This window comes from Volvox carteri (assembly GCF_000143455.1).
Source record: "Volvox carteri f. nagariensis unplaced genomic scaffold VOLCAscaffold_41, whole genome shotgun sequence".
Lineage (NCBI taxonomy): Eukaryota > Viridiplantae > Chlorophyta > Chlorophyceae > Chlamydomonadales > Volvocaceae > Volvox > Volvox carteri.
This window is the reverse complement of record NW_003307584.1, coordinates 91,053-107,225: the sequence shown is the minus strand read 5'-3', so window position 1 is coordinate 107,225 and position 16,173 is coordinate 91,053. Positions and strand designations below refer to the sequence as shown.

The window sequence follows — 16,173 nt, the reverse complement described above, 5'->3', positions numbered from 1 at the left end:
GGGAGGGGGGCGGGAAAGGCGGGAGAGATAGAAGAGGAGGAGATGGAGGAGGTGGAGGTGTTGGGGCAGCTTCAAGAGGCGTGTAAGGTGAGGGGGGCCGGGTGAGGGGAGGGGGTATAACGGGAGGGGGAAAGGAGTCTTGGGTCAGGAGCGTACGGATGGTCGTACGACTGGTTGTGATCGGGGTAGTGTCTCGATGGTAGTGTTACAGTTGCCCTGCTACCAGGGGCCCCCCGGGGCACTGAGCGCCCCCGGGCAGTGGAGCCAGTTGTTGGAGAGGACATGGGGGGGGGGAGGGGGGGGCGAGCCCTAGGGGTTTTGATTGCCACCGCTCTCACAACCGCTCAGCTCCGAAGCCTCCACCTGCCCAACCTCTTACAACTCTTACAACCCAACCCTCACTCTCACCCTCAGCCTCGCCCCCGTGTACTCGTACTCGTACTCGTACTCGGCCCACAGGCTGCAGGTGTTCGGTTGGGTTCGTTGCGCTCTGAGGAGCTAACCGCATTGTTCCCCTCGTTCAAGCTGCCGTACACATCCACATCCACATCCAGGGGTGCCGGAGCCATCGGGTTACTGCAGGTGAAGGGGGGGGACGGGGTTTGAGGGGGGGAGGGAGGGGGGATGAGGGGGGGAGGGAGGGGGGATGAGGGGGGGAGGGACGGGGGATGAGGGGGGGAGGGAGGGGGGATGAGGGGGGGAGGGAGGGGGTTTGAGGGGGGGAGGGAGGGGGTTTGAGGGGGGGAGGGACGGGGTTTGAGGGGGGGAGGGAGGGGGTTTGAGGGGGGGAGGGAGGGGGTTTGAGGGGGGGAGGGACGGGATTTGAGGGGGGGAGGGACGGGGGGATGAAGAGGGTCTGGAGAGATTGTTGGAAAGGAGCGAAAAGGGGCGAGGGAGGTAAGCTGCCAAAATGGGAAGAGGGGTTTACTTGAAGTGAGAGTGGGGCGGCGGCGGTGGATGGATTGAACCGCATAAGGGGCCCCTCAACCCCTCACACACACCCCACCGTCATCTGTACAGCTGAATGCAATGGTGGAGCTAACCACCCTCGCATCCGCCACCCGACAGTTGGCTGTGTTCAATAGCCGTTGTGCCAGTTACAGTTGTAGTTGCAGTTACAGTTATAGTTGCTAATCCCCCTTCCCCTCCCTTGCCCCGTGTCCTGCAGCCCGAGGGTGGTGTGTTGTACGGCACAGCTGCACAGCGGTTCCTTGGCAGTCTGGGGGAGAGGCAGGGGGTGATGGTGCGGAGTGGCCTGGCGCTGAGAGGTGGGGTGGGGGTGGGGTGGGGGGTAAGATGAACCACTGACGAGTGAAGCAGAGCTATCAGAGGCAGACGTAGACCCCCTCTCACCAACCACCACACCAACCACCACATCCCCCACCCCACCCCCCACCCACACACGCACACACACTGCTCAAGGTTGGCGCGACGCGGGCAGCCATTTCTTGCTCCGGGCCTCGAGCCCCTTGCTGCCCGGAGTGGTGTCCCAGTTCGAGGTGGAGCAGCTCTTGGTGGCGCCCGGGGAGGGCTGTTGGCCCAGGCATGTGCTCAGGATGTTCGGGGCGGATGTGGAGATGCAGGTGCGTATGTATGTACGTATGTATGTAAGTATGTATGTAGTATGTATGTATGTATGTAGTATGTATGTATGTACATACGTGCCGCCCGTATGTGTATGGTAGGTTTTGTGTATATATGCTCGCGTTTTATGCCTTGCTCATTGCCACTTTCCGCCGTACTGGTTCTGTTACCGTACACTCCATTCCTTCAGCATGCTTCCCTTCGTACGTGGCGCCGTGTCAGTGGTGCCATCTCGCCCCTCCCCCTCCCCCCCCTCCTCCCCCTCCCCCTAATGGTCACTAGGTGGTTCAAAGCAGTTTCGCTGCGGGGTGTGCGGCGACCAGCGAGCTCGCCCGAGTGCCTCTCTGGCGGGCCTTTGCCTTCGCCGGCACGTTCCTCTCACCCGATGGGGGGGGTAGCGGCAGTAGCGGCAGCGCCAGTGGGGCAGGTACCGGTGCTGCTACTGCTACTGCTACTGCTACTGCTACTGTCGGGCAGCAACGGCTTCAGGTGGTTAGGGGTTTTCCCGCCAGCCTCGCTGCACCCGGCAGTAGCTCGGCTTCCTTCAAATTGGGTTTGGGTTTGCCGTCGTACATGCTACCTGCTGCTGTAGCGGATCCGCGGCTGATGGCGGGCTGTGCCGTACCGGGTTTGGACCCGTGGGTCTGCACGCCTGGTGGCGCCGATGGGTGCGTGTGGGGCGGGTGTGGGGCGGGGAAGAGGGGGCCCCGGGAGGAAGGAAGGTTTAAGAAGACGGCCATGTACATCCGGGTACGGATTGGATTTTATTTACGGATTTTGGCCGATAAAGTCAGGTAAAGCTGCGGCTTGGGTGTTGCGAAAATTATTGACTGTAATGCTCTGGTTCCTAATACCGTTGGGAGTCGGTTGATTCGGTTGCTAGCTCTCCTTGCTCTTTTCGGCCCCGTAGCCAGATCTCTCACGTCCCTCTCCTCCTGCAGCAACAGCCGCATCAACTGCTGCTACTGCTGCCGCGGACTAGGGTTTCTTTAGCTGAGGAGTAGTCCCCATTCCCCCCTTCCCCCCCATCCCCCCCTTCCCCCCCATCCCCCCCTTCCCCCCCATCTTTTCCAATGCCCTGCCCGCACTCCTCACTCCTCACCACAGCTATCAGGACCTACTCTCCGGACACCTCCTCGCCACTCGGATATGGAGGGGCGTGGGGCCGCTTCGGGGGACAGCCAAGACGGTGGTGAACAACAACAACAACAACAACAACAACAACAGCAGCAGCAGCAGGGCCGCACCCATAACAGCACATAACGACACAATGGTCGCCGGCAGAAGACCCAGCGGCGGCGGTGGTGGTGGTGGTGGTGGTGGTGGTGGTGGTGGTGGTGGTGGTGGTGGCACCAGTTCGGCGGGGGCGGAGGTTCCTCCCGCATTGCAACAGTGGGGTGAAGTGGAATTGCATACCGCCACTCCAGACGGTTGGCCAGTGATAGGGTTCCTTCCGGGATTCGAACCCGGGCGGGTGCTCTTCGCCAGCACCGCAAGCTGCAGCTATAGTGACAGTATTGGTAACTGTAGCGGAGCGCGGTCGGCAGCGGCGGCTGATGACGAGCGCCTGGCGGCGGCGGCGGCGGGCCGGCGTGGGATCGGCGGCGAAAAGCGTGATGGTACGGCACGGACAGCTACGTCCACCTCAACGCCGGCGCCGGAGTCGCCGTCGCCGGGCGGTACCGCTGCTACTGCCAACAACCACGTACGAGTCGAGCAGCAGGTCGCCAACTCGGAGCCTGTGTCGACCACGGGCTGGTTGTTGGGGGACCGGCCACTGCTTCACGACGGCTACCAGCTCTCGCCGCTGGTCGCTAAGATGGCCGTGGACTTGCTGTGTGGGGCGGCGCGGCCAGCGGAAGTGGATCCGGAGCGAGTCGATCTGGGCAGGCAGGTGCTGGGGGCGCATGTACGGAACGAGGGTCTGGACCCATGGGATGGTTTGGGGCGGTGGCAGGACGGTACGGCGTTTCGGGAAGAGGTGGCGGCAGCGGCGGCGGTGGATGCCGCGGAGGCGCGGGAGAGAGCGGAGGCGGCGGCACGGGGGGCAAGGATGCTGGGTGGGGAGGGTGGGGCGGTGGAGGAGGCGGCACGGGAGGAGGCGGAGCGGAGGCGGCGAGGGTCCAAGATGTTCATTACGAAGGGTCCCTGGGGCGGCAGTGCCGGCGGCGGCGGCGGCTTGACGACCTGAGGGGGCCCGCTAGACCACCCGCACGGCTCTCAGTCCGTTGTGTCTGACTGTCTGTGTGTAAATATGTGTGTAGACGAGTTGATCAGGTTTCTCCCAGACCCCCTCCCTGGAATACATATGTACCTGTGTATGTATGTAAGCCTATCCGTTGTTACGCTGCAAGTGCTGTACAAGTGCCCGGTACTACTGCCACTGCTACTGCTACTGCTGCTGCCACCTGGTTGAGACAGTTTGAGACTATAATGCCTGTGTGACGCCGTTACAAAACAATAAATCTAATCATGGCTACCGCGCTACTGCCGGCCAAGAGCCGGGGAATACGGTCCCGGAGGTCACTTTTCTACCAACAATGGGGTGACAGCTCGTCACTACGACAATTCATCTTGTTCATAATCCTGAGATTATGTACGGAAAATTTCTAAAACAAAGCAGGGCAAAGCTAAATCCAGTGCCGCTTCGTGTTAGAAGTCCATATTTAGAGCCCCCAAACCCCTAAAGTCATCGAATTAGCAACAGTATAAGTCCGGCATTACAGGTCAGTTAGCCAACCGCCGGCGAGCGGCTGTTGGTTGTAGCTAGCTACGGCCGTCAGATTGGACATACATACATGATCAATGGACGCGGGATATCAATAACGCCACGCGGCGTACGGCAATCATGCAGCAAGCCATGGCCGCCTCCCGGTGGGCTCCAGAGCGCCATGCATGCACGGCGAGGACTCGGGCTCTCCTCCGGCTGGGACGACAGGACGGGCTGGAAGCCCATACCACATACACAGCGCTCTAAGCTATAATTGAGTTGCGGCAGCTGGCAATCACATGCACGAGCATAGCTGCTTAACGGCACACAACTTCAGACGTCTATAAAGGAAGATGTGAACGATGCATACATGATCTACTATTGCATAAATAAATGCTGCTGGCAGCGCCATGCGACGTCCTAATGTGCTGCAGCATCAGCACGTCCGTGTGCATCCCTACCCACCTCCGTCACAGCTTTTCTGTTTCGAGGCAAGCAAAGTAAATCAAATTGTTTCGGAGAACGCAAAGTTGTGGGGCGCCCGCCTAGCCACATAGATTGGCAGAGTGTGCTGCAAGGCAACTGTCAGACGGCATTCCAGTTACCGGGTCGATATCGCCACCAACATCGACGACAACTGTCACAGCCCGCCGGGGCACACACAGGTAGTTGGACGTAGCGTACGACAGCCAATACTCCGCCATGGCCTCGATAGAATCACGCAGCGCCTCCCCGTCACTGTTAGATGCAAAGGTTACACACGCCTTGGCTTGGTTGTCAGTACATGCGACTGTGGACCCCCCATCCAGTAAGATTGCACTGTAGAAGTCCGCCTGAAGCGAGACGTCGTTGATGACCATATAGCCGAAAGCATAGCACTCCGCCATCGTCATCGGGCGGAAGTTGGGGTCCACAGCTGTGTCCTGGTATAATGTCATGTAGGCGCACACCTTGCATCCTGACACTGGGTTGACGGAAGGAGGCGGTGAAGGCGGCCCTGTTAAGGGGGCTCTCGGTGCAGGAGGTCGGGGTGCAGGAGGTCGGGGTGCAGGAGGTCGGGGAGAAGGAGGTCGGGGTGCAGGATGTCGGGGTGCAGGATGTCGGGGAGAAGGAGGCCGAGGGGAAGGAGGTCGGGGAGAAGGAGGGCGAGGGGAAGGAGGTCGGGGAGAAGGAGGGCGAGGGGAAGGAGGTCGGGGAGAAGGAGGGCGAGGAGAAGGAGGTCGGGGAGAAGGAGGGCGAGGGGAAGGAGGTCGGGGCGAAGGAGGGCGAGGAGAAGGAGGTCGGGGCGAAGGAGGTCGGGGTGCAGGAGGGCGAGGGGAAGGAGGTCGGGGAGAAGGAGGGCGAGGAGGAGGAGGGCGAGGAGAAGGGGAGCGGGGCGGGGGCGCAGGTGACTTGAAGGGTGGCGGTCTTAGTGGAGAAGGGCTGGGCGGGCGGGCGATGGCGCTGCTCGGCAAATTAGTGACCAGGCAGCATGCCCCCGTAGAATCGAACAGAGCAGCTGAGCACACACCACCAGCAGTGAGCTCCGGAGGCGGCTGGCACAGCTGCTCCAGGGTGGTGCAGCCGCGACCACCAGACAGCGTTATGCAAATCTGGGAGCCCGTACTGTTGAGACCCAGACCTAGCTGGGTGAGGCGCAGGACGACACTGACTGCTGGGCCGCCCGGGGGATAGCTGAACGCCGGGCTGACAGCAGTGGGCTTGCCGTTGAGGGTTGACTGTACGGTGACGGAGCCCAAGTCGCAAGTGGGCTTGACGTTGATCTGTGGATAGATGTTGGCAGTAGGGGCGGAATCACGTTATCTTCACACCCCAGGAAAGGAGTGCCATTTCTTTGGGCCGAAGTGGCGGCGGGCAGAGCAGCGGAAATTGGTCTATTTTCGAGCGACAGGCACTAAGGGTATTGGAGGAGAGCGCAGCTTGGTATTGATTTGCAGGATGATTTACTTGCTTCCGCAGCTCATCCGCGGTGCTTCGCGCTCACCTCGATTTTGTAGACATCCGCCTTGGTATCGCAGTACCCCGAAGTGCCCTGCTTCGCGGCCAGTGTGAAGCAGAACGTGTTGTTGGTGCCATATATTTTCGCTGATGGCGCCAGACTGTAAGCTGATGCAGCAGACGAGCAGTTGCTGAAAGGGAAGGAGGACGTCACGCCCGCAGCCTGATTTGCGCTGACCACCCTGCGCGGCGAGAAGTCGCACGATACGAGGTAAGAGGTTGGTTGTAAGTAATACATATAATGTTTTAATTAAATTCCATGGAGGCAATAGATGGTAACGCAGGATAGACGACGATAGACTCTAACGGGCAGGTAGGTCAAGGGAGCGGGGGAAACATAGCATCCCGCAATGATGGATGCCTAGGTATGGCAGGAAAAATCGAGGTTAATCCTGCTTAAAGGTAGGAAGGCGCTTCCTGGTGAACTCCTAATTTGCGTCGGCTAGTCAACTCACACAGCGATGGACGCTAAGAAACCCGCAGCCAGAATCTTCGCCGCCATATTGTGCTGCTGCATAGAAGACATATGGAAAATAAACTCATATTAGTGATGTATAGTGCTCCTAAACGCTGTTGTTTATCATGCTTTAGCGTAACAAAAATGCGATGTACATAACCAAATCTGTTAACCGCTCACATCATCAGATCGACGTGGAGCAAGACGGCCAAACCTCAATTAAGCTATATGCAAATATACAGTATACTGTTAGGTTTACCCGCTCGTTTGTAATGTGATCAAGAGAGCGCGGGAATTCAAACCAGAGCGGAGCTTATCGGTTGCGGAGGGCGTATTTTTCTTTCTGTCTCGGGATCTGGTGTTTCAACACTATGATGTTCTCTACCAAAGTTGTAATGGCCACGAAGTCTCATTCTTTGAGATGATGGAGTTTAAATGCCGATGCCTTTGGTTTCCAGTTGGAGCCCAGCTGACACTCTGAGGAGCCTTCGGCCTTATCGCAACGGCCAAAATGGAGTCCTCATAAGTACTACGGCATACATTAAGCCAGGCTGCAAAAGCCGACAAGCCTCCAAGGCTCCCGGAGGCCGGCAGGCAGGTGTCGCTCAGCCGCATCAATGCGCTTCAAGGCCCCAAACCACCTTGCAGCGGATAAAATGACGAAATGTTTGCTGTAGCTCTCCATCATGGAAATATTTGGATCGGACTTATCAAGGGTGCCGCGGTCCAGCCGGGCTCCCCATCCCGTGTCAGCGCCTGTGCTGCAGCCCGTTGCCCCAGCCGAAAACGATACCCCGCAAGGCTAGTGCATACATGTCTCGCTAAGCCACCTGAGTGTTGCGACTACCGGCACGTGTGATGGGAGCGCATTTCTCCAATCTGCTCTACTCTATGTACGGGTCGTTCTCACTCTACTCGCTTACATTGGTAAACGGCGCGCCCCGCGCGATGTGCAAGGCCAAAGCTGATCCGTCCGGTACACTCAAAACGGCTGTCAAAAGGAAAACCGAACGCGCCTACACCTGCCTGACCCCCCCACACCGTGGCTACTGTCCATGCTGCTAAATCATTATTGCTCCGTATTTCATACACCAAGATATTAATTGAGAAATTTCTGGTTTCACCTATGTCGCGTATACATATAGAACGAGCTGTGGCCGCACGTCTCGACAGGTGGTACTGCCGCGGTCTGGATGCAGACGCACAATCCTACCTACGGATGTGATCAGGCATGGCACCCAAACATGCAAGACCAGCACCTCCGGTTCGGTGCACCCCTTCACGAGCCGGCGAACGCGCAGCAGTTCATTGACGCATTGATTGTTGCTCCACTTCATTCATTTTCCATTCTTCAGGGCTCTGGTACCACTGACTGGTTGGGTGGGTGGGTGAAGTACAACCCAGGGGGTTTCTTTGCCCCCCGGCCCCCCCCCGGACGGCGACCGGGCGATTGCCGGAAGGTCACATCTTCACAGCCTCCAACCTCATCACCTTGTACAGTCCCCCAGCGACTTATTCCCCACATTTCAGGACCAACTCCGATAAATGCTCGCTCTCGCTCTCGGCGAACGAGGGCGAGGACGAGGCGCCAAAGTGGGCACCAGTGGACCAGTTGCGGGCGTTACCAACGCGGGCGTTACTGCCTCTCTCCGCCCTCTACCCGCCAGTTCGCACCGCCTTCACAACCCCTCCCCCTCCTCCGGGTCCATTCGCCTCTGCCCCCCGTCCCCCGTCCCCCGTCGAATAGCCCTCTCATCAAAAATACACAACAACAGTGCACAGCATACACGGCAGCCCCAAGAGCGGCCCTCTCCAGGCAGACCTGTAAACACATCCCAAACCTTATTGCCCCCTGCTACCAGCCCGCCTCTCTGCCGGGCTCTCCGACACCTCCTCAGCCAAGATACCGCACACAGGCCCACCCGCCTCACCGCCTCACGGGGCCCCCGGCCGATCACCAAATCAAGACCAGGCCCCGCGGCGGCAGGCCCCAACCGCCACCCTCACACACACACACTGACTCACTCACACACCCGCCTCACTAGCCATCGTCCTTCAGTCACAACAACTCCCACTCAACCAATCCCACGAGGCCCCCTCCTCCTCCTCCTCCTCAGCAGCAGCAGCAGCAGCAGAAAGCACCCACTCCCCTCCACACTCTCCCGCCTGCTGCTCAGCGGCAGTCCTACGCGGACCCCGCGTAGTGGTCCCACGTCTTGATCTGGTACTTGTCCTGCTTACGGAGCAGCCGCCGCTGCAACCGCAGCCGCTTGCGGCTGGTGCGGTGCGACAGCAGCCGCGTGGCTGCATCAAAGTCCACGTAGGTGGGATAGGCCGCCTCCAGGGGGGGGAACAACTGGATACCTGTCATCAACGGTTGACTGACCTCAATATGACTCGGCTGCATAGCGGCCCAGCAACTAATCTTGTCCATGTACGACACGTCGTACCGCGGCGCCGCCGGCGCCTCTGACCGGCCGTCGACCGCCACGTCCTCCGGCAGCATCGTCACGTCTTTGAGCGGCAGGAAGGTGCCGCGCCGCGGCAGCGGCGGCGCCGTTGCTGCTGACGTACCTGCGGCGGCGGTGGCGGCGGCGGCGGGCTCGTTGTCCCTGGTTGCGGTGGTTTCTTGAAGCTTGAGCTGGTGGGCTAGGTCTGTGTGGTTGTCCGCCCGTGGTTCCAGGTCGTGTTGCCGCATCTGTAAGGCGGTGGTCGCGACGGCTAAGTCCCGGAAGGACGCGGAGAGGGCGGTGAGTGCGCCTAGGCGCTGGGCCTGGTCCCCGGGCCGCCGGAGGAGGGATGTGAGGAGGGGGAGCTGCCGCCGCTGCTCCGGAGTCTGTGGTGGGTTGCGGAGAGGGGGCGGGGAGGGGGGGAATCAATGGTTATGATGATGATTATGATGGTGATGATTACGATGGTTATGATGATGATAATGATAATGATAATGATGGTTATGATGGTGGTGATGATGATGGTGATGGTGATGATGATGATGCAAGGGGGAGCTAACGGGGTCGAACTGGATGTCCCAAGCACTGCTGCTGCTGCTGAAGTCCGCGGGCGGAAAGGAAAGGGGGCGGGGGCGGGTGTGTGTGCTGGTGGGTTTCGTGTTTGTCATACTGGAGCGGGAGGTTTCGGCGGTAGGAGGCGGTAAGAGGGGGGAGGTGATGGCGGAGGTGCAGGTGGGGAGTGGGTTAGTGAGGGGGTGGGTTGCTATTCCCTGATAGGCCTTTTATCGCGCGCAGATATGCGTACATACATACGTACGTTTACATACATACACATACCACACAGTCCCGCGTACCAGGGGAGGAAGCCTTGCCGTCGCCGCTGCTGCTGCTGCTGCATCTTCGAGGCCCTGACCTTGGCCGGTGGCAAGCGAAGCTGCAGTGATGGCTACACGCCGGTGTCCCGAGAACCCAGCTGCACTTCCAGAGCAAGCCGCCGAGACATGTGGAGCCAGACGAGCTAATAAAGTACCTGTGTAATCAAGACCGGCCATGGAGAATTTCGTTTCAAGCTTGTTGTTTACGCGAGACTCACCGCTGCAACCGGCTGCCTGCATGGCGCAGCGACTTGACGTATATGTGACTAAACGTTAGTGTGGAAATCTCACTGGCCAGGCTTTGAAAAAAATGTATCGTATTTACACAAGCTGACCAGCAATCGACTGCTCTTCGCTTTTTCACTAGGCACCACACGATAAAAAGACATCAGCTAGACAGCTCCTAGTAGGGAAGCAATGATCACCTCCTTCACCAGCCACGCCAGTTGTCATTGTCGTGACGGCTCGTGGATTCATGTCGTGCACTAATGGGTGCCGTGCATGCGATTATTGGGAGCAACCTGGAATCATTGACCTTGCAACGCTTCTTGGCTCAGGCACTATGTTGCATGTTCCATACATTGCTGTCGACGCATGTATACCCCCAGTGGCTTTGAATCTAGGACTTCGTCTTATACATGAAAAATTCACCCTTTATAACACATAGCATACTTAGCTTGGCTTTGTTCAGAGTAATTTGTATCACTAGATTTTACTGCCCAGCGTATTGGTGATGTTTTGGCGCCCTTGACCTGGTTGGCAACTGTCGGTTCTTTTGGCTGTTGCCGTGGTAGATCCCCGTTGTCAGCCAGGCGAATATTTTGAGGTAGGTGACGATAACATAATCGTGTCTTTGCTTTGCAGCGTTCAGTGTGAAGGACCTCTCCATTTGGATTAGGAAAACTCACAACTTGGTTAAATTGGGACTATGCTGCGTCATTAGATTATGTTATTATTAATGTATACAATCCGCCCGCTCCTTGTATTGCTGTCCTTGCTATTGCCGAACCCTGGCGTCGAGTGTCTTGCTGGAACGGACACGTGCACATAGTCTGATGTATGTTCGGTTGATACGGAAAAGCTGCACTTACGCTTCATGCGGTGCCAGATCACTATAGTCTCCGCCTTAGTACCAGCTTTTCGTCCCTTGTGCTCGGCGTTGAAATCGCGCACGACCTCATCGCCCCGCACTGCCGCATAAAAGTGCAGCGAGACATTTTTAGAGGTGTAACCCGTTAGGCTTTCGCCAATCGCTGTCCTTTGCACTGGTCCAAGGTATGATGTACGGCTCGAACTTCTAGCAGCGCGAGGCATATCGGCATGTTCGCATGTGCGTACAATCTGCTCCAACTCACACTTCGCAGGTTGCGTTTCACGCCTGCCGCAGAGTCGAACGACCGGTGTTTATCGGTCTGTCCTGGGAGCGCTAACCGACTTCCTGCACCGTTGTCATGGAGGCCAGCGTACCTATTGCGACGGACGAGCCCATGGGTCCGCTACCCTCATCGGATTTACCGCAGATAACAACGACTTCACATTGCGCAGCGCCAAACCATTCAGCTCCCACAACTTCGAATTTCATATCGGCATCGTCACCGTCGTCACTCGGCACATCAGCCTCACTCGCACTCGCGGCAGGAGCCGACACCTCTCCTGCCGCCATGTTGGCGGCTTCCTTGGTGCGCTCTCGCGCCACCTACTTTGAACGTCTGTCCTCACGCACCTCCATTGCCACCACCTCGTCCATCGCGCCGCAAGAGGACGCAGGTGCATCGGCGGCCTCCGCGCAACCCCCCTGCTCTCCCACAACCCGCCACTCCACCACATTATCATCAAAGGTACTGCACCCCCTGGCACCGCATCCCCTATCGGCCGTGCCGCGAACGGGCGGCGGCTTCGGCATCGGTGCCGCCGCCGCGGCGGCATCCAGCTGGCGGCGGCGAGAAGCCGAGCCGCCCCCGCCCCCGCAACAACAGCAACAGCAGCAAGAGCAGCAGCAGCAACAGCGAGGCAGGCAGCAGCGGCAGCTTCAGCGGCGGCGGCGCGGGCCGACGATGCCCCAGAGCCCCTCCTGCTCCACCTCCACCGATTCAAGCCCAGAGGATCGATGTGGTGGGGGAGGTGGGGGTGGGGGAGGGGATCAGGGTCGGAGCGATCAGGACGATGACGGGCCCGGAGGTGCTGAGGACTCAGACGACCCGGATTCGTTGGGTACGTTTTTCGACAAGCCCTCCTACACCCGCTACGGCGCAGCAGTGGAAATGTCCCAGGCTTCATTCCACGGCGGTGGTGGAGGGAAGGGAGGAGGACCCGCAGCGGCTACTGCGGCCGCCGGATCAACAGCAGCAGTAGCAGGCGCAGCAGCGGCGGCAGTAGTGCCGGCGCAGTGCCCGGCTGGTTCTAGCGCGCCGGCGCCTTGCGGTGGCGAGGCTGCAGCAGCAGTAGCACCTGCTGCCGCCGCCGTCGGCGGTTTGTGCAGCGGCAGTAGCGGCTACGTCCGCAGCATGTCGGCCCACTTTGCTCGGGTATCCAACGGCGCGGTACATTACCGAGGCTGTAGCGGTGGTACGGCAGGTATGGATGGATTGTTCGACGACCTGGTGGCCCACGTGGGGGCCCTGTTGGCCTCCCACCCCAGTGTGGAGACCCAGATGGGTATGGTTCAGGGGCTCTCTGACAGACTGCTACAGCTACATGCGCTGTGCGAGGTGCTGGGTCGCAAGGTGCGAGGGGGAAAAGGAGGGAAGCGGATGCGGCCTCACGGAGGGGGGGTGGATTGACTCCCGGGGGGGCCTGGAGGAGGGGAAATAAGTTTAAACAGGAAGGCGACAACTGCACCCGCCCCTTTGGGGGTAGAGGAGGGGTTAGGGGTAGGGCTGTGGGAGGGGGGTAAAGGGGATTGGGGAACCGTCAGACGTGGATGTGAAACGTGAGGGTGTTGGGGAGGAAGGTGTGTGTTGGGGTTATAGGAGTGAGTTGGGGTTTGAGTTGTGTGGCCCCTACCCCCCTTCGTGTTCGAGAGCTCTACTCCTGAAAACACATCTGTAGTATGTGTAAACACCTCTTGGCATGTACATGTGTGTTATGTATGTATGTATGTATGTCCCCCTCACGAGCAGCAGCTTCAATCGTGTGTGCTTCGTCTTTCCCCCTCACCCCCAACCCCCGCAACACCCACCCTTGTTTCAGGAGGACGAGGTGGAGCACCTTCGTGGGGTACTGCGCGAGCTGACCACCACCCGGGCGGAGGCGATACGGCTCAAGGTGCAAATGGCGGAGAGCTTGAACGGACTACAGCAGGAGTACTGCAGGTGGGTGTTTGATGACACGGCGCAGGCGGGGGCCGTGTAGTGGTGTGTACTGCTGCTGCTGCTGTGTACGGGATCTCTCTGGGGATTGGGGCTGCATGTGGTCGACCTCTAGATGCCCCCAGCCACCTGCAAGGGCGGCTGGAGGGGCCGCTCCCGCCCCTGTCTCTGGTCAGTTCTACGTCTGGTACACTCTTGCCCTGGCAGCAGCTTCACTCGTTTGTGGTTCCTCTCACACACCCCCCTCACACACCCCCACCCATTCTCACACCCTCTCACTCCCCCACCCCCGGGTCCCAGGGTCCTCCGCTCCGCCCAGTTAGCCCAGGGCACTTGCAAGCAGCACTCCGCCAGGGCGGCCGCCACTCGCAAGCAGCTGCTAGAGGTGCAGGGCGAGCTGCTCAGGTACAAGAGGGCGGTGGCTTCGCTGCGGGACCGCAACCGGCGGCTGCGCAGCGAGAACGAGGACATGTCCGCGAGGCTGTCGGTGCTGGAGGGCACCCGGCTGGTGGTGGGGGCGGAGGGGCACCGTAGCGCCTGTTACATGTCGCTGTTGCAGGCACAGACCCCCGTGCTGTATTGAACAAGCTGGGAGTGAGGGGGGAAGGGCGGGGGATGAGCTAGAAGGGTGTTTCATAGGTGCATCGTGGACAGGGTAGGTACGGCCATGCCGTACAGAGGCTGCTTAGGATTAGACCTGCCGAGGGAGGTTGCTGATCTCGTACAGTCATAGAAGGTGTAGTGGTGGTGGTGGGAATGGGGGTGGAATGGTGGTGGGAATGGGGGTTGGGCTGTCAACAGAGGCCGTTAGGAAAGGAAGGGGTCGTGAAAGGGAAGGAGGGAGGGAGCGAAGAATTTCAGTCTTGGGGGTACTGGCGATTGTTTCCTTTCCTAGGGGGGGTGGCTGCTGTCCTGTCCTGTCCTCACACAAGTTGTTGTCGTTTGCTGGGCTGTGTGCGCCATTGTTATTGTTGTCGTTATTAATGTTACTATTATTGTTATTGTGGCTGTTGGCTGGAAGGGGGAGAGAGAGAGAGAGAGGGGTCGCGTACAGTGAGCTGCAGTGAGGGGTAGGTCTTGTTGCGTGGTGGCCCCGATATTGATTTCTGTTGTTCGGTATGTCGTACTACTTCGTCGTTACTACTTCGTCGTTACTTTTCTTTGTTTCTTTTTCCGTTCTTTCTCGGTTTGTCTCTTATCGTCATATGGGGGTTGCGAGTGTGTTTCCCCCGGGACCCCCTTCGCTCCCCCCCCCTACACTGCATCCCCAGTTCTGCCCGGCATGACGGTACTCCCCCTGGGCTCTCATCATTTAACTTAACCCTCAATTCTCCAGGATGATGTTATCCGGGGATAAAGGGGTAAAAGGAGTCCAATAGGGCGGTAAGGACCCCGAGCTGTGCTGGGTCGGGGGCAAGGATTGCCAGGGGAGAAGGGCCCCACCTTCCCCCCCTCCAACACACACTCACTTTTCCACATACACACACACTCTCTGTCTCACATACATACATGTACACACACGCGCGTGCGCGCGCGGAACAATGGCCCCATCGCAGGATGGATGGATTCATAATCGTGCTGCCTAACTTATCTACCCGTCTAGCTATTAGCTAGATAGTTCCCTTCCCTGTATAGGTGACTAAATGGGTAGTTGTGGTTGGTTGTAGTTATTCACGCGCCGTGTGGTTGCAGAAGCTGGGACTGGGACGTCGTATCTAGCGGGCCTTATGGAGGAGGCCGTTGTGTTTCCTATGATTGGTGATGTGGGGTACATCGTCGATAGGGTCGTGTAGTGCTGAGGGGGATCTGAGGGGGAATTGGGAGCGTATGTGTGTGCCTGTGTTTTGTGGAGGAGCGTTGTGCGCTGGTGGGGCAAACAAACCTTTAACGCTGTATCGTATAATATGTGAAGAAGATTGTACAAGCTGGCGGGTCTCTGTTCGCGTATGTTATGTTGCGTTGCGATGACGACGGCCTGGCCAAATTTGGCTCTTCTTTCTGCAGGACGTTCGGAAAGGGATTTTGCCGCTTATGGCGGCAAGCGGCTGCCCATTTCTCTAATATGCTGCGTTAGGTAGGGATTGTTCAGGAATGCGGCCTAATCGACCGGAATTAGTTTTGGAAGGCTTGACGAGCATTGAAGCGTGACACACACGTCCTGAATCAGCAAAATTTCTTGTTAATAAGTTGGATCCTGCCTGGATTCAGAGCTTTCATACAGTAGCCTTGGCTTTGGAGGTGGCCAAGCAAGCGTAGCTGGGTTGACCTCGTCTCTTTTCTGCTTTTGCGCGGGTTGCGTTGCCGTGCCTGGACTCGAGCGCAGGCGTGGAGTGCGCCTTGTGCTTTATCTTGGCTGTATCTCACGTAGGAGCATAAGCATTGCACGTGGTAGTTTTTAGTGCGATCTTACACCTTAGGGCTTGGCTAGGCTGTTCGACGGGTTTCTTCGAAAATGTCCTTGAAGATTGGAGAATTTTATTTTTTGCATGATGGGTTCCGGAGTCACAAGATTATCGGAGCAAGTGTGCTTGTAAGCAAAAGAGTTGTCCACGACGTCGCGCCAAGAAAGAGGATCTAACCGTTTCCGTTGTGTTGAAATATTGCGCTGAGCGGATCCGGTCATAAGAATTGATGGAAAAGAATTGTATGAAGGTATGGCTGAATGAAATCTTGTAGCGTTCCCATAGTTCCCATAGTTTAGTTCCCATAGTTTAGCGGAGAGGCTGCCTTCCTTGAAAATATGCCATCTTTGATTTTCTCCAGACCAGACCACATTAGAACACTATGTGGT

General features: G+C 58.2%; 4 protein-coding genes across 4 annotated transcripts in view; 2 read left to right on the top strand and 2 right to left on the bottom strand.

Annotated features, from left to right (window-relative positions):
* Positions 1-3,775, top strand: part of VOLCADRAFT_94994 (uncharacterized protein) — a gene marked incomplete at both ends in the record, with an annotated part of 4,583 nt that extends 808 nt beyond the window's left edge. The window contains 7 exons of the mRNA XM_002954215.1: positions 415-478; positions 1,021-1,032; positions 1,169-1,268; positions 1,423-1,583; positions 1,867-1,978; positions 2,177-2,252; positions 2,692-3,775. Coding sequence (XP_002954261.1) covers positions 415-478; positions 1,021-1,032; positions 1,169-1,268; positions 1,423-1,583; positions 1,867-1,978; positions 2,177-2,252; positions 2,692-3,775 — 1,609 coding nt within the window. The remainder of the gene's footprint in view (positions 1-414; positions 479-1,020; positions 1,033-1,168; positions 1,269-1,422; positions 1,584-1,866; positions 1,979-2,176; positions 2,253-2,691) is intronic.
* Positions 3,776-4,839: 1,064 nt separating this feature from the next.
* On the bottom strand, positions 4,840-6,818 carry VOLCADRAFT_106278 (uncharacterized protein; the record flags this gene model as incomplete). Its single annotated transcript, XM_002954148.1, has 4 exons — positions 4,840-5,303; positions 5,805-6,057; positions 6,279-6,474; positions 6,748-6,818. 4 exons carry the CDS (start codon positions 6,816-6,818, stop codon positions 4,840-4,842), a joined length of 984 nt encoding a protein of 327 aa, XP_002954194.1.
* A 2,116-nt stretch (positions 6,819-8,934) lies between these two features.
* VOLCADRAFT_94992 (uncharacterized protein) lies at positions 8,935-9,867 on the bottom strand (the record flags this gene model as incomplete). The annotated part of the gene is made up of 3 exons (XM_002954147.1): positions 8,935-9,263; positions 9,324-9,585; positions 9,760-9,867. The coding sequence occupies 3 exons, from the start codon at positions 9,865-9,867 to the stop codon at positions 8,935-8,937; spliced, it is 699 nt and encodes a 232-aa protein (XP_002954193.1).
* Positions 9,868-11,735: 1,868 nt separating this feature from the next.
* Positions 11,736-14,668, top strand: VOLCADRAFT_94991 (uncharacterized protein; the record flags this gene model as incomplete). The annotated part of the gene is made up of 5 exons (XM_002954214.1): positions 11,736-11,841; positions 12,175-12,797; positions 13,264-13,385; positions 13,683-13,893; positions 14,654-14,668. 5 exons carry the CDS (start codon positions 11,736-11,738, stop codon positions 14,666-14,668), a joined length of 1,077 nt encoding a protein of 358 aa, XP_002954260.1.
* Positions 14,669-16,173: the final 1,505 nt, after the last annotated feature.